Source organism: Dryas octopetala, chromosome 9, assembly GCF_963921425.1.
Source record: "Dryas octopetala chromosome 9, drDryOcto1.1, whole genome shotgun sequence".
NCBI lineage: Eukaryota > Viridiplantae > Streptophyta > Magnoliopsida > Rosales > Rosaceae > Dryas > Dryas octopetala.
The window spans coordinates 11,830,626-11,853,980 of NC_141374.1; the positions used below are offsets into that span (position 1 = coordinate 11,830,626).

The following is a 23,355-nucleotide window of genomic DNA, read 5'->3' on the forward strand; positions in this document are numbered from 1 at the left end:
CCCTTTGATGGAACACAACAGATAATGACCGATTATTTTATTAATGCAAAACAGATGGTGACATTGTAACAAGCAAAACAGGAGTGACTACTTATTATGGATCACAGCTTTCATGTTGATCTGTATTTGCTTATACAAGCAAGTTTTCTCAAACATCTCCATTAACATTGTGGTAGCTTGTTACTTTGTTTTTCACTTAAAAAAGTGGATGATGGACATCACAGCTAACTTTTCCAATACATATAATGCAGACAATAAAAATTGCAGTGTCTCAGTGTTGGATAACATCAAGGTTTGTACAAATAAATATGTCCAGCTCCCTAATGGGTGTTTGTGAAAGGATAATTAATAAGAAGGTGGTGGGAAACAGTTGCGGGCCATATGGTGGGCTGGCCCATAGCCTACCATAAACAGGCCGAATGAGTCGGTTTTTGAGCTGGACTCAAAAGGGTCCAAATTTAAATCTGATTATCTTATTAAGCGGGTGTCCGACCTTCTAGTGAGATTGGGCTGGACTAAAGTCCATCAAAGTTGTGGGTCGCAGGCCTTTGAAGATCCGACCCAAAACTAGATTTATGGTTCACATCCTTTTGATTGAGTCAATTCTTCTGAATAATGTATCTTTTGGTGACCATGATGTGACTATGTGAGTAAACTTTTCTAACAATACCAAAAATTTTATTTTAAATATTTCCTCACAGACTGTCTGATCAAGGAAATATAGGAATATGCTTAAAGGCTATATTGCTTAAACACAAAATAGACATATTCATGGGACACATTTCATGACAGGTCCTGCCTATAATAATTGAGAACTTGGACAAAACAACAATTTCACATTTTCTATGGAAAACTTCTGTGGCCTAATGTTTGAATGATGAAAAGTGCACAAACTTTTTGCAGTCCACGTTCTTCTTGTTTTATTTTATGAGAAAATGAGAAAGGTCAAACAAGTTTGTCTATCATATACAATTGTTTATGATCTTTGATTGAGGTGGAGTAGAGCAGCTATCAGAACCTTGATTGAGGCAAATGAAATTCATGGTTTCATTTCTGTTCTTTTCAAGAATTATCATCTTCACATATGAAGTAAAAGAATTAACAATGAATTGAAATGTTTCATACCTCTGTAAGAGAAATTATTACAAACTTCTTTCACTTGCATGAAAAAAGAAAAAAAAAAAAATTGGACTCTGCAGGTACACATGAACGAATATGATGTCATTGTGGCATTGGTTCTTTTCCTATGAAAGAATGTATCCATCATTCTTATAATTACATAAGAAAAGAATTAAGAAGGGATATTCTACCTAAGAACCTAGCATGAAATAACTACGAGAAAATGCATCAATATTTGATGTTTCTAGCTGCATAGAAATCGAGATCAATTAGTCACTTTTCTAAGTCCTGGCTGAAACAAGAGGAGATTGAGGAATAGGAGAGTGAGGCGACATCATGATATCATCCAATCTTTTGAAGCTGAGTCTGAGGTTGTTTTGCTTTTGCCAGCATCTCTTCTTCATTGGTACCACTGCCTCCTTGTCTTGAAGCACAAAGTTTCTGATTCTTGTCAAAGCAAGTTCCATGGTCTTGTCATCCATGTTGGCAAAGCAAACCCTGAACCAGCCTGGTTCGGGGCAATGAAAAGAAGAACCAGGAGACACATTGAGCTTGACTTCATGGATTATTGTGCGCCACAACGCCATCTCTGCCTCAAATGTCTGCTCCTTGAGGTGCTTATGCAAATCCATCCACACAAACAGACCACCATTGCTCTTCAAGCAAGGAGTGCCCACCTGATCAAGTCCCCGAGTGAAGCGCATATGCCTTGCTTTTAGCCTTTCAGCACTTTGTGCAATAAATCTGTCCACAAACTCATTGTCTGATAGCATTGATGCAATTAGATGCTGGGTTTGTGTAGAAACTAATCCAAAACTTGACATCTTTCGCGCACAATTCACTACTGCATCATTGTAGGAATACACAATGCCAACTCGAAAGCCAGGGAACCCCATATCCTTTGAAAGACTATAGACAATGTGAATAAGGTCGCGGTTGCATTTGATTCCTTCCTCTATGATTTCGGAGATGCTTATGAAACTTGGCTGGCTGAACACAGTGGCAGCATAGATCTCATCACAGACAAGGTGGATTTTCTTTTCATTGATGAAGGTCACTAGACTTCTTAGGGTCTCTCTGTCTAGGACAGTGCCTAAAGGGTTTGAGGGATTGGTAATCAGCAACCCCTTCACTCTGATGTTAGCCTTTTCGGCTTTCTCATAGGCAGCCTCCAAGGCTGTTCTGGTGATTCTGAAATTGTTGGAGCTTTCACAAGCCACTGGAAGAAGTTGTACCCCAGTTCGCCATCTCAAATCCCGATCAAAACTGCAATGAAATGCATATAAACTTTAGAGCAAATCCTGGAGCATGGACTTGAACTGTTGTGAAAAAATTATACTCTTTAAACTTTTTTATTTAATTTATAGATTAAACAAGAAGTCATTGGTTATTTGGTTGATATTCATCCCTGCTTGGCTTCTTCTGATCTCAGATGGAAATTACTAAGCCACCATTAAAGGGTAACAATTACAGATAAACTTAGCGCATCCAGCTTCTAAGAGTTCATAAGTCAATCTTAGAAGAAACCAATTGGCCACACTTAAGAAAGGGATGGCTGCTTTTATGAATAAAATTTTCATGGTCTGTACAGTTGTCTGCTGTCCTTTATAGGAAAATGGACCTCATTTTCCCAAGAATCTTTGTACATTTTGTCAAAATGTGGTAAATTTTGAATGGTTGCTATTGATCGTTTTCATGCCCCCACCAATAATTCAAGATGGTCCAAAAACATGAAATGTTGACATTAAATTAATTAATTAGGGTCAACAGCAATCTCTTATTATCATGCAACTGCCCTATACTATTTAATTTTTTCTCTGTTACTTGGATCAAACTATCAAAGCAATATGAAAACATACCCTGGATAATAAGGAACAGGCACCAGAAATGCTTCACCAGGATCAGCCAAGCAAAAGGCAATCATCTCATGAGCTCCAGTTGCTCCCCCACTCATAACAATGCGCTCAGGATCGAATGTGACTCGATTTCCTCTCACTTTTTCCATAAAATTTGCAACAGCCTGTGAAATTTCATCCCAATAATTATGTCAATATATAGCACAAATTGATGAAATATTAATGTTAAAATGCAAATATATAATTCAATGATGCATACATTTCTGAACTCTGGCAAGCCATGATAGTCCTGAAAGATAGCTATGTCCATGAATTGTTTTACTCCTTCTGCTGTGCAAATGGAGGCTTCTGGGTTATTCAAAACCCACTCTTCAATCAAATCAAAACAGAGCTGCATATAGAAGAAACCAAGAGTTAAGTTTATGTGATTTTGAAAAAGAACGACCTAAGAGGGTTCTGTTTTTAAAATTCTTACTTGATTTTCTGCAAGACCCATCTGGATAACCCCATTAGGGTTCTTTGTGGGATGGAAGGGATCACTATCATATGCCTTCCAGCCATCAAAATATGGGGAGCCTTCACCATGTCCATTGCCGGTTGCTACCTTAGATAGCAATTGCTGTTGGTTGCTCAAAATGAACCCCATTGTTTATTATGCCTTAAAGATCCTTGCAAATTTGCAATGCAGTGAGAGATGTTATCAAAATGAAAATGAGTTTATGAAGAGAAAAGAGGAGGTAGAGAGGTCTAGTCTTTAGAAGGTTATCCAAAGCTAAGCTGACGCAAATATGTGAGTTGGTTGAGATATGCAACTTCCTCGGTGGTATTTATAAATGCTTCTTGGGGAGGAGTCCTGGTCTCAGATGGCTATGCAAGATTAAAGTTGGACTTTTGTTCTCGGGAATAGAGAATCTGATAAAACGAAGGTTCGTTGAAGGTCCAATGGGTGCTTCTTTGAATGGGGGTGGGTGTTTTGAAGTTCATGGTTATGTTAAACCATATATCTGGGGTTTAGACTCTGAAGCCAGTTGGGGAAAGCAGTTTCATGGTCACTTCCTTGTGCATAAAGACTAAGGACCATCCTGAAGGTATCTATAAGACTATAACTGGCAGCCATCATAAGAGTCTCTTATTCCATATTTGATAGTTCTAAATTCAGTCAAACCATTATAGGGAAGTTTGTAGCAAAACAGAATTATGTATATGGTCATTCCACGTTATTATGCTAATATAGTATGATTAAATATGAATAAATGGTTTTCCTTGAGTGATTAGACTTACGTAATCTATAAAGTAACGTGGTATGAATATTCTATCCAAATTTTTTTTTTTTTCTTATGAATTATGAAAGGACACGCAGCAGGATCTCATGTGCACCACCATTGTACATGTCAATCATAGAGCTTGGTGCTTGCAATGGCCAATGTCATTATTCATAAGTGTAATTGGCCTCTCTTTTTTGCAAACTGTATAAATATTTTGAGGGAAGTGTTTGGCAACTGTAGGGAAGTGGGGAGAGTCTTAATTAAGTATAACTTAGTAAAAGTATCCTCAGCTAAAAGTATATTTGACTCTGAAATACAGTGTGTAGTCATGTTTGATACACATTTTGGTTCCAAATTAAAACCAGAATTGGTGGTTGATTAAAGTTGATTGTTGTGGAAATATGGAAGTAGCCGTAACTGCTCCAGTGGTGACCTTTCTGATAGATTTCACAGAAAAACAACCTATTATATTCAAAGTTGTTGTGTTTGCTCCTCAAGTGCTCAAGAATTCAACAGAGGGAGCTCTGAATTTACTCGGAGTCCATCTAGAATGTTCGACTTTTGGTCCAATATATTACATTGCACCAGATTTATGTTTTGCAAGTGGTTTGGTCTGATATGAGCAAAACAACAGCCTTTGACTACAATTGTCTCCAGCATTTATAGCGGTTCTCGACTTGTCTAAAAAACCCACGTCAGCCTGGGAGTGTGGCTTTTTCTTCCCACCGACTAAAATAAAGTGTAAAAAAGATTTTATTTACGTTAACATGTTAGACTATGACAGATAAAATTTCACGGTATATTTGTAAACAATTAAGATGTCATTAAGGCCGACCTTAGGGCTCGAGACATATAAAAAAACCGGGTCATCAATTCTTCATGTGAATACACATGGTGTTTTTTTTTTATAAGTACTTAAAAAAATTATTATAATATATTTGGGATTAGAAACCTTGAACATTTGCGATCCCGAAAAAATTGTCTAATTTGTCTATTTTCAGGGCCGGCCCTGAATTTTATCGGCAGTTGGGGGACCAAGCCATTGGCCTTGAAATTTGGATTAGATTTGTAAAAATAGTAAAATAGAGTTGATGTAGGATTTGAGTTCTACTTCCTTCAATGAACTCTGTTTTAACTTTTAAATATCTTCAGCAAAAAAGTGAATAAATTAAAAATATGGGTGGCTTTTAACATGGCCCAGGAATATTTTGTCAACCATATGGGTGGCTAACATTAAACGGGTCATGGAGTGAGATTTTCTTGGTCAGCTGGTATTTGTTCAAGACTGCTAAGTGCCGAGTGTATCGTTGAATCGGCTTTGCTTTGTTTGGTTATCTTCCATTATTTAGTGGAAATTATTTACCCCTTTTCGTCAAAAGTCATACACAAGAATGATTCCTCCACGTGTGGCTTTGAAAATCCAATTCAAATCTTGTAAAACCTCACTAAACAATATATAGAAGAAAACACAGACTATCATGGCTTTGAAGTTGAATTGGTCGATTCCAGCTTATGGGACTAGCTTTGGTATAATTTAGTCTGGGAAGTTCAAATTTCTTGTGGGTTTTATCTGTTCTTTAAATGGGAACATTTAGTGATGGGTATAAGGTTTCTAGTTACCCGGTCATTTTGAAGACTGAATAAAACAATTTAATGTCCCTATGGGAACACAGCCAATTGGTGGGAAATCCACAGGCTTCCACAAGCTCAACAAGGGTTCAAGCCACACTGCCATACATAGCTTATGATCCTTAATTGCCTAGTAAGAAAAAAAAAAAAAAATCAAGGGTAACACGATTTTAACAATCAGTTCCAAATATCTCTATAACCAAAACATTAGTGGCTCTTTTGATTTTGCTTTTTTTTTTTTTCCTATTTAAATACAGAGAATGAAGGCATATGCTTTTTGCTCTTTTCTATTAAAGAGACAACATGGAGAAATATGAGAGAAGTTAGACAAGAAGATCAAAGATAAGAAAGAGGAAGAAAAGAGGAAGCAGAATACATGAAACTAAACTAAAACTATTTATATATAATTTTCATAAACCTATTCTATGTATTCTCACCTTTATCGTCTTCTGTTGAATTTCTTATCATTTTTAATTCTCCATCCTTTTTTTCCCTTTTTTGTCAGCCTTCAATTCTCCATCTTTAATGAAAACAGACCATAAATGCCATGGCACCACTAGAAAGTTTATTAGATTTCATTTTTTTTTTTTAATGTGACGAATTTATATAGCATCTTTTGTTTAAGTTTGAATAAAATCACCCAAAACATTATGGCAAGCTTAAAAATTTTCAATCTTTTAGACTCAATCCCAAGTCGACAAAGAAGCATGAAAAACAAGCATATTACAATATAAATGTTTACCTTATGACTCAGAAAAACATAACTGAATTCAAATTTGGCAAACTAATTGGCTTATGCTGATTGTGCATGTGCTTGATCAGGATTTGTCATGTTTAATCAAATTGTCAAACATGAGAAACATGACAGCCTTGACAGTTCTGAATGAATCAGCCTGCCTTGTGGCATACTGCAGACTATGGTTTCAAGCCTTCAAGTCCTAAACCTGGCCTATTAAATCTGTCATCATGACATCATCTGTCCCAATCTTATTATGTCATACTCGTATGGCATTATTTGGGGATTCTGTGACTTTTGTAAAAGAAATCCGGGAGAAAGAGAATAACTTGACATTTGATTCCAACCAAATGCACTAGTTGTGAGGAGTACCTATAAGCAGAACAGCAGCAATACAAGAGTTGTGTGATAAATTACAATTGAAGGTCTCTTTCTACTTCCTCATAAGAAGAACCACAGTGTGGGCTGCAATACTTCGATTTTCTCCAAGGCTGTCGACCTTCTCGTGAGTTTTGGCTTTGAGATTCACAACCGAGGGGTCTGCTCCGAGCAGCTTAGCCAAGTTGGCCCTCATAACCTCCTTATGGGGGCTCAATTTTGGTCTTTGAAGAATCAAAGTGGCATCTAAGTTTCCAATCTCATAACCTGCCTCATGCATCAATCTCACCTGAAATAACCACATCACAGAAAATAAGCTGGCTTACATATTTTTGTTTTCTACTTAACCTAACCGGCATGAAAACGCATACATGAGTGAATGTGAACATCATGGGAAAAACTGGACCCCATGAAACTACCAGAACCAGAAATTTGCTAACTGGATAGGACTTGGGAGTCCATGGTTCATCCACATTGCTTACCACTTACCAGCATTTCTCTTCCACATTACTTACCAACATCTGGCTGATGAGGGACATGCACTCACCATGATGTTCAAATTCACAAACCATTTGGTTCTTTTGAACTTAAAGAGAAAACACACATCATGGTGAGAAGGAAGGAATATGTGTACAGTGTACTCCACAAAACTACTACACCCAGGCAATTGCTAACTGGGTAAGAGTTCAGCTTTCTTGCATAGTTAAAATAGTATCTTTTTTCATTGCTTACTTGCCAATCTCCATGTGTAACCAATTAAAGTGAAAGAGCAATCATTTGTTCATATCATACCCCACAAAAAATCAGATTTTTCATCCAAACGGATTGTCAATGCATTTAACCCAGAAACCAATGACACAAATTCATGCTTATTTGCTAAATTAAACCACAATTCAACGAGAAAAAGGCGTAAAATAAACCATAACCAAGAAGAACAAGGATGATCATAACTCACAGCTTCTTTGATGAAAACAGAGGAAGCTGCACCGCGCCACTTAGGATCCGAATCCGGAAATATCTGCCCGATATCCGGAAGACCCAAAGCCCCCAATATGGCGTCCACCACACAGTGAAGCAACACGTCCCCTAAATTAAAATAAAATCCAAATTAAAAAAAAAAATATAGAAAATGTAAAATTTAAACAACAAGACGAAGATCATTGCAGTAGAATTCGAGAATTACCATCGGAATGAGCCTCGCAGCCTCTATCGTGAGGTATGTTGATTCCGCCGATGATCAACGGGTACCCGGGTTCCAAGCGGTGGAGGTCGAACCCGTGCCCGACCCGGAAAGGCAAGCACTTGGAGGGAGTGGCGGACGCTGGGGCTTGGTCCAAATCGAAGGTCGTGCTGGCGGAGGCCGAAACGACGGGTTTGGGTGTCGTTTTGGTGATTCGGAGAGAGAGGGGAGACGACGAAGGTTGTTGAAGTTTGTGGGGATGTGGGGAGTTGGAGAGGTGTGAGCGAAGAGGAAGAGAGTGGGAGAGTGGTTTGGTTGTTGCGGTGGTGGTGGTGGTAAGTGAAGAGGCGTACAGGGGTGAGGCTGCCATGGCCATTGAAGTTTTGAAGCTCAGAAACGACGGCGTTTTGGCTATGCGGTTGTTGAGTCTTGACTCACTCACTCACTCACTCGCTCGGACTCTGTTCCGTTGGGATACAAGATGAAGATGTTGCCGCGAGTTCAGGTTCGGTACTAATGAATGGGACCCACTTCGGCTAAGACTTGTCTTAAGCCAAATCCATGTGCTCACTCGCATATTCCCCAATTGGATAAAAATTCTCAAATGCCCTCTAATTTTAAAAAAATTATTATTTATAGCCGATATATTATAATGTAATATAATCAATTCACAACGAGTGAATCATATTTATACTTTAGTTATAAGGTATAATATTAATATGAGTGATCTTATAATATATAATATTAATAATGTCCACTCATATTATAACATTTAATTATATAATTTATATTACGTAACATTATATTAATAATATGAAATAATTTCTCTAAACAGGGCATCATGTCATGATGATCACCGATCACATGCCTCATTTAACAATTGAATGGACGAAATAATACTCACGTCGTCAAAGTGCCTCATTTAAAGAACAAATGGACATAATAATAAATCTGTCATCAAATTGCTATATCTAGCAAACTACAATAGCAAAATTAAAAGTATAGAAATTTAATAAAACTTTGCTCAAACTAAGGGATAAGAGTGACATTTGGCCCTAAATTAATGATCATGATTCCCAGTCTCAGAATGAGATGCACATCACAATACCAACAATTTTTTGGCAAATAATGAAATTACCCTCATATGTTTATTTGCTTTCAAAGGCAAGAGATGTTTATTTGCCTTCAAGGGCATGCCATCGTATGTGTATAGCTTTGTAGAAATGTAGAATTGTTAGGATTCTTGAAATACTTCTCAAAGTTCACTAGCTAATATCTACAACTATTAAGCACCAAGACAATGTGAATCAACAAATCACATGAATGTTAGTACACCCTTTTAAGCCGTTTAGCAAGCCAAGATTAAGAATAGAATACTCAAGTAACTAAACCCATGCACCCAGAGTGCAAAGTGAAATTGCCAATGATCATTTGGCTTAGCCGCATTGCGGATGACATCCAATCTCCTTTTATTGGAGGAGGTCCATTCTCATGGAAGAGAGTTCATATTAAAAAAAAAAAAAATGCAGAGTGAAATCATTCAAATCAATGTGGCACCTTGCTCTCTTGTCTGTCCAGCATGCACCTTCTGAATCTACCACCACTATATACACATTTTCTGTGCGATGCATGTTCCTCTAATCCTCTCTCAATTTAAATGAGCATGGAGCTAGCATATGGACATTCCATATAGGACGAGAACATAACGCAAAGCACATATCTAAGCATTTCATTCCTTTTAAGCTGTATATCTAATTTATACACACAAAATCTACATGTCTAGTTAAGCAGCTTTTACAACAACACACAAGCAAACACCCCTTCAGTCTACGACCAGGCACACAAACACAACACATCTTTGACGTTATGACAACAATATTCACATTTATGGGTATGTTGAACTTCCAATTTCCATGCAACAACAAATGAGCCCAATTGGAAGTGCCAGGGGCAGTTTAGCTTGTTAGGAATTATCTGCCCTGAGTTGCTTGCATCCATGCTCTGGTAAAAGATGTTCAGGTGCAGCTCGCTTTTGTCTCAACTGCAATAAAAGGTCCATGAAAAACTAGAATAAAACCTCTCTCTCCATCACATGCATGTGTGTGCAGTTGGGAAAAGGGGGCATAAAGTGCAAGTGAAATATTTATTACTAACCTTCTCTTCATCATTGCGATACATGTGCCTCAAAAGAATATTTTTTGTTTCAGTAGTTATCACTGCAAAGGAGTTTCAGACAGGTCAATTTCACATTGTAAAGCAACACAATTAGCAAATTCCTAACCGATACCAAGAGGAAAAACCATGGCCGAAAAGAAGGTCAGTTTTCAGTTGTCAGTATTAATTTTAAAGTTCAGACATGATGGATCTTTCTTCAAGAATCATGAGTTACTAATACACACAAACTAAATAATGATACAAAAGGAAACCTAATTAACAGAAAATGGGGAAACAGGTAAAAAATACAAGTAAAACAGAAAGTTCCAGAATCAAGCAATAAGGAGATGCAAATTTTTCTTCATTACCTTGATCAGGTGGCGGAAGAGTCCGGTTGTGAGTAGGATGATAGGTTGAAGGCGCCATTTTCTACATACAAATGGAGAGATGATTTTAAAGAAAGAAAGAGAATGCATTTAATTCTGATCATTTTGCATCATAAATATAAATCATGACATGTTTTCTTTTTTCTTTTTCTTTTTTCTGCTGTTAAACAGACAAGCAAATAATAATTCACATCAGTTAAATCTGTTCAATTTTTGAAGATGCATCTGAAGTACCTGAGAGACCTACAACAAGCTATAAATATTACTTCAAAAATAAACTTTACAGTATAATCTAGAGTGGTGACCGGAACTAGGTCCAACAGTAAAGCAGCTTGTAGTCTGCAGGTGTAAATAATAAGTTTAAAGTACTATTAGCGGACTATGAGCACAACTGTGGAACAGTCTGGTAGTTGGAACTGAGAGATATTTTCCATCAGATAGGCCGGTTTCACCACAGCAACACTAACCCAAGCTAACGGATGGTTGATACCCACCAGAATATATGTTTCAGAATCATCACTAAGCAATCTCCTACCAACAACCTACTTCTCTCTACAAGGTAAGCAGACTCTTTAAAGTTTTCCTCTTTCAAGTGTTTGGAAAGGCAACTAATGTATCAAAGACTTTGTGAGAAGTAAAGAACACATATACTTTTCTCTGACTTCCTCGCTATATTTCTGTGTTCGTAATCCCTCATAACATCTTTCAATGAATATGTTCTATTGGCCTACAATGTGAACCTGGTGGTCAAGTAACATATGTTTCTGCTGAGATTATAAAAATTCAGGTATTCTAAGCTTGCATCTCAATACTTAAAATCTTAGACTCTCCGCCCACTACCAATTGTTTTTGGTCTTGGGTCGAATACTCCACTTTAACATGGTACCAGAGCGGACAGTTCATCCACATGTCAAGTCCAATTTGACCACACATACTCCATTTCACCCAATATAATTGATCCATGAGTTTGGCTCAGTTCGATCACACATGAAGGGGAACGTTGCGAATACAAAAATCTCATGTCGAGTATTCTGAGCTTGCATCTCAATATATAAAATTCTCAGTCTCCTTAGTTATAGCCAATTGGCTTTGGATTGGATGCTCTGACTTAAACAGTTTCTCAAGAACTCGCCAAATAGAAGACAAAAATAAATAACTTGCGTCTAGTAGGATTTTATGGGGGAATACTCTATAGCCCATATTTAGGAAAGTGAAACACAATCTGGATACTCTTTAAACACTAGATCTTCTACCTCAACTTAGAAAAATACTAAATAATGCATATGGTAAAGAATCCAATGTAGGGCACAGCAATCCGATTACTAAAAATTCTGAAATATGGTGTAGTTATAAAATGCTTTCAAATTTCTTGTGAATTCCATAAGACTTGAACATTAGAGTAAATGTTAACTGAACAACAAAGCACCAATCTTGATAAGTATATTTATATCTGATCAATGTAATCAAAAGATAAACTTTTGGAGATTCAGGAAGTGACTAATAGAAATAATGAACGTAATTTAGGGTATAACACTATAAACTGAGATGCATTGATGACAATGACAGCGAAGATTAACCAATAGCAGCATATTGTTGATTGATCAAAATATCAAACAAATAACATGTCAAATGAATTCTGACTAAGTTAAGTAACATATGAGACATTGAAGAAAGCAAATGAAATTATAAAAGACAGATCTTTTCCAATTCAATCACTCATTTGCACTATAAGTTAACACATCATTGGGTTAATCCAATTGAGGACTGTAATATCTATTCCAAACGAAAAATTTATCATTACAATGACATGCAGCAAATAGCATCATTTACCATAAAGACAAAAGCAAAATCTGCAAATAAATCTATCTACTTAGAATTACTAATAAAAATCATTCTAATAATTCTCATACAGTTCAAACTGGGTCTTAAAAAGTCCTAATGCACATACCCAGAAGCCCTTACCTTGAACTGAATACGAGTGTCACAAAATAGCAGTATTTGTTTCACAACTCGGTTCATAAAGATCAACAATTTAGCAATATTACTATAAAAAGATATGCAAGAACCATACATAACGTAAATAAAAACTTCACAAGTAAAACAAAATCGAAGATTTTCATGATTATACAGCTTGAATAGAAAGAATAGCCAAATGGGTTCGATTCAGAATTTCAGATAGTGAACACTCACAGAAGGAGTCGAAGGATCGGAGGGTCGGAGCTGGCTGAAGTTGTGAGGGTCATATGACGGCCAGTCACCGAACATTGACCCCATGAGATGAAATGCACCTAAATCTGGACAGACAGAGTAGATAGAGATAAAAGAGAGAGAGCACACAATGCCCCGATTCTGGAACCAGCCTCAAAGACACACACAAGACTCAAGAGAGTGTTCCATATGGTAATTTCGTGAGTCCATGTGTATGCCATGTTATATAGCCACCACCCTAACTATCTGTCCCACCCACCTCACCCTCCTAATTACTAAGGAATAATTGTCATTCATCATTAACCACCAAAGCGGTTAAATCATAAAATGGTTTTACATATGTATTTGTTCGGTCCGACTTACTAAGACATTTGGGTAACAAGTTACACGCAACTCATTAAAAGGTTATATTTACTTTAAAATTAGAGTCTTGCTATTTGCACACTTTTTTTTTTTTCTTTTTCTTTTTGCACACCCTATAAATTTAATTTGTGAAATAACTAAAAATACCTAAAATAAAATTACCCAAAACCCCTCTCTCTATCTCTTATTCTCCCCTTTCATTCTCCCTGTCACAACACCCACCCCCGTGAGGAACCAACCACTGACCACCCCAGCCCAGCCGACCAGGAACCACTCGTCGACCACCCCAGCCCCGCCAACTAAGAACCACCCGCCGACCACCCCACCCTCATCCCCTCATTTTTCTCTCTCCCCGAAACCCAACCCCAGCCCTCACTCTCTCTCTACAACTCTTAGTCCGGCAAGTTCACCGGCGAACCAGGCGTCGAGAACCCGCCAAAAGCTCCATCTCTCTTCCCCGACTCTCCAACCCAGCTTCCACCGCTAGCTAGCGCACGACTCCATGCGCACACAGCCATCCCGACACCACCACTCCTTCCTCGGGCCACCACCAATCACCCCACCAGTAGAAAAATACTCCCATAGGCCGGCCATCACTCCCTAAAACTGCCTTTACCTGCCAACCACTCACACTCGCCGGAAAGCTCAAGCCCAGCCAACTTGCAAATTTTTTTTTTTTAAGTGGATGTTCGGAGGGGAGAGAGAGAGAGAGAGAGAGAGAGAGAGAGAGAGAGAGAGAGAGGGGGAGGGGAGGGGCTGGGTGGGGAGGTGGTCGGTGGCCAGGGGAGGGGCTAGGTGTAGGCTGGATGTGTTTTTTTTTTTTTTTTTAAATAGATAAAATAGGGATATTAAGGTAATTAAGATGGGTGTGTGTATGAGAAAATTTAATTATGGGAGGAGTGTGAGGATGTGAAATAAGAAAAAGTGAAAAAATAGTGTGCAAAAAGAAAAAAAAGAGTGTGCAAATAAAAACACTCTAAAATTATTGATTTCATATTCATGTTAAATTCAATTATTTAATATGTTATTTCTTACTTGTTTCTTATGTTAAGTCTCTTAGGTGAATTGTACGTGTATTTGTTAGTTATTTTTCTTTACTATTAGCCTAATCAGTAAGTAATGCATTTTGTCCAAGAGGTTTTACTTGGCGTGTAGGCTGTTGGATCGAGGGTAGGGTAAGGTACGATACTGAAGGTCCTTGGACGTCGAGGAGATTTTTATTTGGGGTAGTTGCTCACTGTTGGATCTCACCAATACAACCCCTTACTGAGATATTTTATTTTATTTTTTGTCATATTTCCTAGAGTGTTTTTAAGTAAGGGGGGGGCTATGCACACCACCCTTTTGTGCTGAGTTGACCACCCTTGCTGAGTTCACCACCCTCATATATAATTTTGTTAATTTTTACTGAGTTAACCACCCTAAAATGACAGAAATACCCCTAATTTCACAAAATACATCATTTTTACTATCTAAACCCACGACCAGTCAGTTAACAGCCGACCGCTCTACCACTGAGCTACTGAGGAACAACGGACTTAAGGAAGCCGACTCTCGTTCTTTGGACCAACCTATGACCGAAAAAAAAAGGGCTCGTCACTCTTTTTCACATACACCGGGAGAAAAGGTTACGACAGCAAGCTCCTCCCCGGCCGGAGAGCCCCCAGGACAAGGGGGCGGCGGCACCTACCTCACCCAAACAAACATCCCACCAGTATACCCCACCCTTGCCTTCCCGCAGACCCCACCCCCGCCTACACACCACCAGTCGCCGGTCCTCCCCGCCGTCGCCGGTCCTTCCCGCAGTCGCCGGTCCTTCCCGCCGTCACCGTTCCTCTCTGCCGTCGCCGGTCCTCCCCTCCACCGCCGATTCCTCCTCTGCAATTTCAGGTGGTTCCTCCTCTGTCAACACTGAAATTTTCGGGTTTAGGGTTGTGTAATGCATTAATATATATATTTGGCCTTCCAATTACACAGATATGTGATATTTTAGAGAAATTAGAATGAGATTTTGAAAGTGGGTGTCTGCAAAATAGGATCTGATTTCGACTTTCATTCGGTACTGGTGTACCGAAATTTCTTAACTTGTTCGGAAGTATACTGTCGAATTATTTCAAAATATTCGACAGTATACTTCCGAACAGAATTTGGTGGAAATGTGTTTACAAATTCATTCGGTAGTTCAGTTCTGAAATATTTACATTCATTCGGTAGATATCCTCCGAAATATCAAATGGGGTTCGGTGGGTCTCTGTCGAATGAATATATTGATTTAACTGTTGTTGGTTCCATTCGACGGGCATCTGTCGAAACATTGATATATGTTCGGTGGGTGTCTGTCGAATGGATCTTAATATTTCGGTGGACATCTACCGAATAGATCTGAAATTTTCGGTAGACATCTGCCGAATGACATGAATATAAAATATTTTTACATACACTTTTCTCTTATTCTATATTTCATGATAACTTATATTCTCTGTATTCTAAACATGATTTCAATTTTTAAATATAGGTATGGATAAGAGAGGGGCATCTAGAGGTAAATCTGCTCGAGGCGAAACTTGTAGAGGTAGATCTTCTAAAGGTGGTGCTCCAAATGAAGATCAAACACGTCCTACAGCTTCAGAGAGGCGTAGGAAAACGGGCAAAAGTATTTACCAAGAGAGGGGGGATGATGTCCAGCCGGAAGAAAATGTAATAGAAGATGACAACAATGATCCAGATGGGCCTTTCCCTGGAGGTCCCACTGATATGTCATTGCTTAGGAGCTTCAACAGTCACATTGCTGCCTCCATTTGGAAAAATGAGGTATTACAGATTATACTTAATGACTTATATAATTTAAAATTTTATAACTATATAGTTTGCAATATTGTAATTGACTTGTGGCTTGTTTTTGAAAATAGGAACGTGAGCCCCTAAGATGCATGTCCAAAACAACAAAGCTGCGCACATGGGACTTGTGGAGTAGAAATGATAATAACAATGTGAAGGGGTATGTGATTAGATCTGGGCTCGGACCACTGGTGTCATGCTCGTACCGTACTGTTGATAAGGTAGTGGTCTCAGCCTTTGTTGAGAGGTGGCAGCCTGAGACTAATACTTTCCATATGCCATTCGGTGAGATGACCATCACACTAGATGATGTGTCGAACATTTTGGGAATTTCGGTTGTGGGTTTATCACTTTCTACACCCCCTCATGATCATATTGCATCAAATTTGTTATTGAGAACATACTTAGGGGTGAGTGAGGCAGATGCCACATCGGAGTTGGATGACTATTCTGGTGAGTATGTGCGTCTCGAGTGGTTACGGTCGAGGTTTGGCCATATGTGTGATACAGATGATGATGAGCTAGTGAGGTGTGCTGCTAGAGCCTATTTATTGTTTTTATTGGGATGTACCCTTTTTGCCGATAAGACTGGCACAAGGGTACAAGTCCAGTATCTAAGATTACTTACTAATCTCGACACCACTAGCCATTATGCATGGGGTGCAGGGGCTTTATCTTTCTTATATCAGCACTTAGGTGTTGCTTCTAGGTCTAAGGTTAAGCAAATGTGTGGATATATGACCTTGTTGGAGGCATGGGTGTATGAGCATATGCACCATATTGTTAGTCCGGGCTATGACATTAATTACTTAGAGAGTAACCCTCATGCGCTCCGATGGACTCCGAGGAGGGATACCGGGACAACTTGTGAAGATGTGCAGAAACTGAGACAACGACTTGACAATTTGAAGGCGGATGAGGTATATATTTATAGTGATAATGAAAAATTAGACTTAATTTTGCATTTGTTGCTCTTGGATGAATTATTTGATACTAACTTATTTTTGTTTTTTTTCTTTCTTCAGGTTATATGGGAACCCTACAAATCTAGTAGACAACAACATCCATTACTAGATGTGGCATTCTACACAGGATTGATCAAGTGTTTCGACATTGTGAAGCCGTATTATCCCGAGAGAGTCTTGAGGCAATTTGGACGGGTACAAACGATCCCCTCTGCACCACGTGCTCCTCAGCGTGGTGGACGAGGTGCTTATGCGCAATCGTACAATCCCTTTTACGAGTACTTTGATAGTACGTGGGAGAGGTGGCCGGACCACTTATTGTCTGAAGATAGTCGCAGTGTAGCAGTGAAGGCTCCATCTGACACCGTTGACGGCTACCTCCAGTGGTTCCATTATGTATCTCATCCGTACATCCAAAATCCGGCACTTAAGACTGCATTTGACCCCCACAGGACCGTGGCACCAGGATTTGGCAGGGTATGGATCCAAAGGCTTAAATTTTGAAATTGGTGGTGAAAATTGTTTATTTAGGCTCAAATTGACTTATATTTTGACATGGTATATAAACTGTTGCTTATATATGATTTTGTTACTTATAGGATTGTGTTGACCGTATGTTGCATATCACTCGCCCTATTGTGGCATTGGGCGAGGATGAGGCCAAAAGGCGTCCCTCTCACCTTTACAGGGCGATTGACAGTCTACAACATATCTTGGAGGGCACACACTTGAGCAACACCATGACATACCAGCGCCGCACTCGGCAGTGATCACCCGCTTTCATGTTCGGAAGTTTTTTTGATATGGCTGTCATTTTATGGACATGAATTATAATTGGTTGGCAGACATGGATTATGGACAAGTTGATTTTAGGTAAATGTAAGAAAATGGTGGCATGATAACTCGTAGGTAGCATGGACTATAATGAACACAAGGGCCAAAAGTTAATGACTAATTATGAGGGTTATTTGTAATTAGAACCTTCTGTTTTTTATTTTGGCTAAAATTGGAGCATCTTAATTTAGTGACTTTGAAATTGCATAAAAACAATCCGAACAAATATTGGAGCACCACATATTATGATAATATTATGCATGAGTCAAGATCTAATAAAGGTTAATATCATCCCACATACATGGTACGTACGCCATAAAGGTTAAAAAAAAATCACTAGATTTAATTAAGTTGAAATTCAATCATTATCAAGAAACACAATTTCCGGCGTAGGCACGTCACCATTAATTCGCTTGAACTCCTCAAGGCGATTTTGATATCCAATGTACCAACCACGTGCGGCATACGCGTCGGCATGTTTATGCCAATCATCTGAAATAGGTGGCATAGGATGGCCCGGGGACAAGTGTACCTACACATATTAATTAAGTGAATAACTTAGCAATGACAATTTTTCTACTATAAATTTACAATTACACAATTTATAGCCGTACCTGTACAAAATGATCACCGTTGACAAAACCAATGCAAATCTCACGGAGCTCAACGTCCTGATGTGCTTTTGAGTGTGCATATAGTGGGAGACACGTAAGGCATAACGATCTACATAAATGGATCACGATTACACCATAACATGTGGCGATAATATATCTCATCTCGGGCATAGTCATCCAATGATCTCTGGGTGCAGGGGTGTCATCAAAATAGTCAAGTACCCTCTGAAACTCCATAACTCGCTCGCGCACATGGAAAACTGACTCAAACAAAGCCGGTGTATGTAGCAGTGTCCTGGATAAGTCTGTGCGTACCTTTCGCCAAGCATCCATTCCAAATCCCATAGCTGCAGCTACAACTCTATATCCACAATTACCATCTGGTAAGACGTCGGTTACACCAGAAATGTACGGTCTCATGATGGGTTGAAACTGGTCTATATACCGATGTGGCTGAGCAAATGGAATGGGCGAACTCGTCTTCACTTTGTTGGCCCGTTTTTTTAGTTTCTTTTTTGGCGAGCTACAACCAACATTGCCAATGGACGGTGAGGGTGAATGACTGTCACAACCGGAAAGTACGTACTCAAATGCGGATGGCAAACGCCTAGTAGAGGTTTCAGCTTTACTTGGGCGGCCCTTAGTCTTGGTCTTCACTTGTGGTTCTCTCAGAGTAGTGGAACTTGGATTCATAAGCTCTTCTAACTTCAAACTTATGTGCTTCTGGGTGTCTGCATCTTGCTCTTCCATCCATTTTATTAGTCTATCTACTGTGGCATTAACTGGAGGATCTGAGAGTTTTGTGACCTCCGGTTCCCTATTGTAATCCAACTTTCTCCAATAAGGATGAAGGGAGTCAAGTGGAATAGGCCGGTTACGTCGTCTATACGACAAAATCTCATGTGCACATGGCAACTCGTGTGTCCGACGAATGGTGCAATCACATGGTAAGGCACCTCCAATCCATTCAGCCCTGTACAATATGAAAGAAGTGAATAAATTATTGGTACAAACTAAATAAGTGTTTAATGCGTAGAATGAAGGTTAGTTAGTGAAGGTACCTCCTTATCTCACAACCAATTATATTCAATGCTGTATCTGATACATAGCCTAACAATTCCTTCATCTCCTAATGTTTCCTGACACTATGCTGGATAAAACAACGGCTTTTCTCAAATGATGCCTTAATGTGTGTATGCTGCAACTCTATCAATGTATGAATATGCTGCCATGATAACTCAAAACTAAGCTGACTAGTGCCAAGTTCCTTCTTTAACCTTGAATGTGCACTTTCAGCCCTGTTCGTAACAAGAAGTTAGTATGTGTGTCTAAGCATATAACAAGTCAATGATAACAAAAATAGACTACCTGTTCGAAGTGGTGTTACCAAGGTGCATACAAGCATCTGTCCATGCAGCCACAAACCTCTCCTTATAAGGTATCAACCAACTATCCTTAATGTACTCAATAGCTCCGGCGTATGAACAAAAGTTGGTTTCCATGTCACGCAAACGACTCACATACTCATCCTCGCTCTCCGATCCAACCAAACAATTCCAGGCACCATTAAACTTCTCCCAATGGTCAACCGTACCAAACAACTTCCTGCAATTTTTCAACACATTTTTGCTAATGTGCCATCTACACAATAAATGTCTGGCACTAGGAAACACTTTAGGGATTGCAGACATGAGTGCTAGTTCCCAATCCGTGACAATCACGTTAGGAAGACAGTCATCATTCAATAAAGACCGTACTCTACTCAAAGCCCATGTATAATTATCCTCCTTCTCAGAACATATATAAGCGAATGCAACAGAGAATGTCATGCTAGTGGAAGTCACACCCACAATCTCAAAAAGTGGCCAACGGTACCTATTAGTCTTATAAGTGTAATCCATTATCAGTACATGCGGAAATGCACGTAATATATCAACACTCTCAGGATGAGTCCAAAACAGGTCAGTCACAACATCACCAGAACTTCTATGCCACTCAACATAATTATGTTCTCTCAACTTAGTTAGCAATACTTGCATCTCTGATCTACCGGCCCTCTCGATGACCCTATGTTTTTGCCTGGCATTGTATATTGTCTTGATGATTGATGTATTCTGTGGATTCTTACCTTTTATGGTCTTCAATATATCTTTCGGTTTCACCAAAGTCTTGGACAAAGCCACTAACAATGAATTCTCTTCTTCAGTTAATCTGCCTGCGAATGAATGCCCTTCAATATACTCTAAAACTACATGGTTATGCACTCCACATGCAACCTCCAACTCTCATTGATCACCACATCCAGTGTTCACCGCCTTCAACGAGAATGGACATCCACATTTCTTCGAACGGGTGTCCTTAGAGTCATCAGAAACCGGTTGCTTACGGCTAGCAGCATCGGATGTTTGGTTGCCTGAATTTGACTTTGATGACTTTCTTGATCTATTTGGCTCATATTGACCATTTCTCTCACAAGCAAATTTGATCCAAGCTCTCTTACCACGAACCCCGCCTGCATCAGACCTTCTAATGACAATTACCATGTTGTTCCTTTTTCCTTGTGCACGAATCCAACTAACCATTGAATCCTTACTTTGAAACACCTACACATGATAATTATATATATTATTTACAATTCATATTTAGGTATGCATAAATCATAATTCCCGACCATACAAACAATGTTTACCTCCGCTGTTGTGAATTCATTGGTGTAGTCAAAATTGCACCTTCCTTCAACTATACTGAGTTCGGTGGAAGCATCCACTTGCTGCTCCTATTCAGCAAAAAAAAAAAAAAAAATTTTATTTTTTTCCCAGTATTCGACGGAAAGCCACCGAAAATATCACATATATTCGGTGCCTAAGTACCGAATATACAAACAAAGTTCGACAATTGACTACCGAATGAAACAATTATACGTTGGTCATCGGGACAATTGACTACCAGTATTCGACGGGAACTCACCGAATAAATCATATATATTCGGTGGATAAGTACCGAATATACCAATATAGTTCGACAACTACCTACCGAATAAAACTATTTAAAAAACTATACGTTTTTCATTCGGTGGATATCTGCCGAACGGTGGTATAAACTTCGGTGAAAAACCACCGAATATATTGCCATTTTTCGATGGGCATCGACCAAGCAAATGTGTAAAAAATTGACATTACATTTATAAACGGTGGATACCTACCGAAATATGCACATTTATTCGGTGACCATCCACCGAAATATAATGTATATTTCGGTACTGGTTTACCGAATAAAAACACGAACTCTCAGTTTTTCAGCCGCGAAAAAATTCAAAAAAACTCAAAAAAAACTCAAACTTACTTCATTTGATGACTCCAAATTGTCGTTCTGATTGTCCATTTGTCAAAAGTAGGTGATTTGGATACAATGAATTTGTTTACAAAAACAATCTATGTCTAGGGTTGGTTGAAGATGGTGGTGGTGGTAGAAAAGAGTGGAGTGTTGTTTGATGATGGTGGTACACGTGGGTGGAGCCAGCGGGTGGGATTGTTTAAAACAACAATCTATATCTAGGGTGGAAGGTTGATGATGGTGGTGGTGGAAGGTGGAAGATGAAGGTTGAAAATGGTGGTGGTGGAAGGTTGAAGATGGTGGTGAAGATGATGGTGCTCCTCAGCTGGTGGTTGAAGATGGTAGGGGGTGTTGGGAGAAAAATTTTATCCTAAATATTAGATGTCCTTTATGGTCATTTTGCTATAGGGTATATATGTCTTTTACTAAATTAAATCTAGGGTGGTCAACTAAGTAGAACAAGGTGGTCGGAATAGCCGCCCCCTTTAAGTAATTCAATTTACTCGACGAACAAGCCGCTCAGACCACATTGTGAACGAAGGTTTAGATTCTAATTTTGAGGATCAATCTTATTTGAAAAAAAAAAAAAACAAACATATTTTCATTGAAAAACGTCTATATTTTAATTGTGCAGCAAAATATGCACATTTTGAAAATATAAATATAGTTTAAAAGACATTTTTTGCTCTTATAGTTTGTTCCAAACTTCCAACTTGAATTTTTATCTCTGTAATTCTTTTGTCATTTTTGTCCTTATAGTTTCATTTTGTTACCACTTTTAGTCCAAAGTGTGAACTAAGTTGATTTCCATCCACTTTAATTGTCAGTTTTGTCTTTATGGTATCAATTCAATACCAAAAAAATTGATTAAAATAAACTTAGTTTTGGACCAAAAGTGGTAACAAAATGAAATATAAGGACAAAAATGATAACAAAAAAAATATTATGCAATTTAAAATTAAAAAACTCAATTAAACAATAACAATTATTAGTATTTTTTGGCCAGAAATATACAATGCGCATATTATATGTTGCACTATCTTTTTTTTAAATAATTCCTAGTTACAAAATTACCTTACTTTCTTAGCTCATATTACCAACATAGGAATGGAAATTATAACCTGGACTTAATCTTGGAAAATTTTATTGTCAATTATCTACATTATGATTTCATGCACATCATACCTCATATTTATAGGGTTTCACTATTATATAGCAACCTTATATATATATATATATATATATATTATTGTTTTCCCTTCTAGTACATATGAGTTGATGGTTTATTTTGCCCTTTCTACCATTTTCTACTTTTAGCTTGGATCTTTCACTAGTCACTACAGTACTCTTAACAAATTAGAAAATTCAATGAATAAAATTATAAAAATAAATTTAGTGAGTTTAACGATAAATAAAACACATTTATACAAAATCTAATGCTACCAACCATAATTAACTATTGGGTCTACGTCTACGGTCTACCCAAAACCCAATTGG

At 38.3% G+C, this 23,355-nt stretch overlaps 4 protein-coding genes across 4 annotated transcripts; all 4 read right to left on the bottom strand.

Annotated features, from left to right (window-relative positions):
- Window positions 1–1,105: 1,105 nt before the first annotated feature.
- LOC147274106 (1-aminocyclopropane-1-carboxylate synthase-like) lies at window positions 1,106–4,001 on the bottom strand. Its single transcript, XM_086228152.1, has 4 exons — window positions 3,451–4,001; window positions 3,235–3,366; window positions 2,979–3,139; window positions 1,106–2,385 (listed from the first exon to the last, which is right to left on the bottom strand). Exons 1-4 carry the CDS (start codon window positions 3,619–3,621, stop codon window positions 1,401–1,403), a joined length of 1,449 nt encoding a protein of 482 aa, XP_086084278.1. The 5' UTR covers window positions 3,622–4,001; the 3' UTR covers window positions 1,106–1,400.
- Window positions 4,002–6,922: 2,921 nt separating this feature from the next.
- ISPF (isoprenoid F) lies at window positions 6,923–8,682 on the bottom strand. The gene is made up of 3 exons (XM_086228153.1): window positions 8,167–8,682; window positions 7,939–8,069; window positions 6,923–7,272 (listed from the first exon to the last, which is right to left on the bottom strand). The coding sequence occupies exons 1-3, from the start codon at window positions 8,537–8,539 to the stop codon at window positions 7,039–7,041; spliced, it is 738 nt and encodes a 245-aa protein (XP_086084279.1). The 5' UTR covers window positions 8,540–8,682; the 3' UTR covers window positions 6,923–7,038.
- A 901-nt stretch (window positions 8,683–9,583) lies between these two features.
- LOC147274108 (DET1 complexing ubiquitin ligase) lies at window positions 9,584–13,086 on the bottom strand. Its single transcript, XM_086256506.1, has 4 exons — window positions 12,894–13,086; window positions 10,686–10,746; window positions 10,318–10,379; window positions 9,584–10,204 (listed from the first exon to the last, which is right to left on the bottom strand). The coding sequence occupies exons 1-4, from the start codon at window positions 12,975–12,977 to the stop codon at window positions 10,127–10,129; spliced, it is 285 nt and encodes a 94-aa protein (XP_086112632.1). The 5' UTR covers window positions 12,978–13,086; the 3' UTR covers window positions 9,584–10,126.
- A 5,183-nt stretch (window positions 13,087–18,269) lies between these two features.
- LOC147274109 (uncharacterized) lies at window positions 18,270–19,275 on the bottom strand. The gene is made up of 2 exons (XM_086228308.1): window positions 18,526–19,275; window positions 18,270–18,443 (listed from the first exon to the last, which is right to left on the bottom strand). Exons 1-2 carry the CDS (start codon window positions 19,273–19,275, stop codon window positions 18,270–18,272), a joined length of 924 nt encoding a protein of 307 aa, XP_086084434.1.
- Between the last annotated feature and the right edge of the window lie 4,080 nt (window positions 19,276–23,355).

Excerpts from the sequence above, each read along its gene's own strand:
- LOC147274109 (XM_086228308.1), bottom strand. The coding sequence starts at position 19,275 with ATGGAAGAGCAAGATGCAGACACCCAGAAGCACATAAGTTTGAAGTTA. Across the intron at positions 18,444-18,525 it reads ACGGTGATCATTTTGTACAG|GTACACTTGTCCCCGGGCCA; the intron begins GTACGGCTATAA and ends TAATATGTGTAG.
- ISPF (XM_086228153.1), bottom strand. The coding sequence starts at position 8,539 with ATGGCCATGGCAGCCTCACCCCTGTACGCCTCTTCACTTACCACCACC. Across the intron at positions 8,070-8,166 it reads CTGCGAGGCTCATTCCGATG|GGGACGTGTTGCTTCACTGT; the intron begins GTAATTCTCGAA and ends ATTTTAATTTAG. Across the intron at positions 7,273-7,938 it reads CTGTTTTCATCAAAGAAGCT|GTGAGATTGATGCATGAGGC; the intron begins GTGAGTTATGAT and ends TGGTTATTTCAG.
- LOC147274106 (XM_086228152.1), bottom strand. The coding sequence starts at position 3,621 with ATGGGGTTCATTTTGAGCAACCAACAGCAATTGCTATCTAAGGTAGCA. Across the intron at positions 3,367-3,450 it reads TGGGTCTTGCAGAAAATCAA|CTCTGTTTTGATTTGATTGA; the intron begins GTAAGAATTTTA and ends TTCTATATGCAG. Across the intron at positions 2,386-2,978 it reads CCTGTTCCTTATTATCCAGG|TTTTGATCGGGATTTGAGAT; the intron begins GTATGTTTTCAT and ends ATTTCATTGCAG.
- LOC147274108 (XM_086256506.1), bottom strand. The coding sequence starts at position 12,977 with ATGGGGTCAATGTTCGGTGACTGGCCGTCATATGACCCTCACAACTTC. Across the intron at positions 10,380-10,685 it reads TCTTCCGCCACCTGATCAAG|TGATAACTACTGAAACAAAA; the intron begins GTAATGAAGAAA and ends ACTCCTTTGCAG. Across the intron at positions 10,205-10,317 it reads ATCGCAATGATGAAGAGAAG|TTGAGACAAAAGCGAGCTGC; the intron begins GTTAGTAATAAA and ends CTTTTATTGCAG.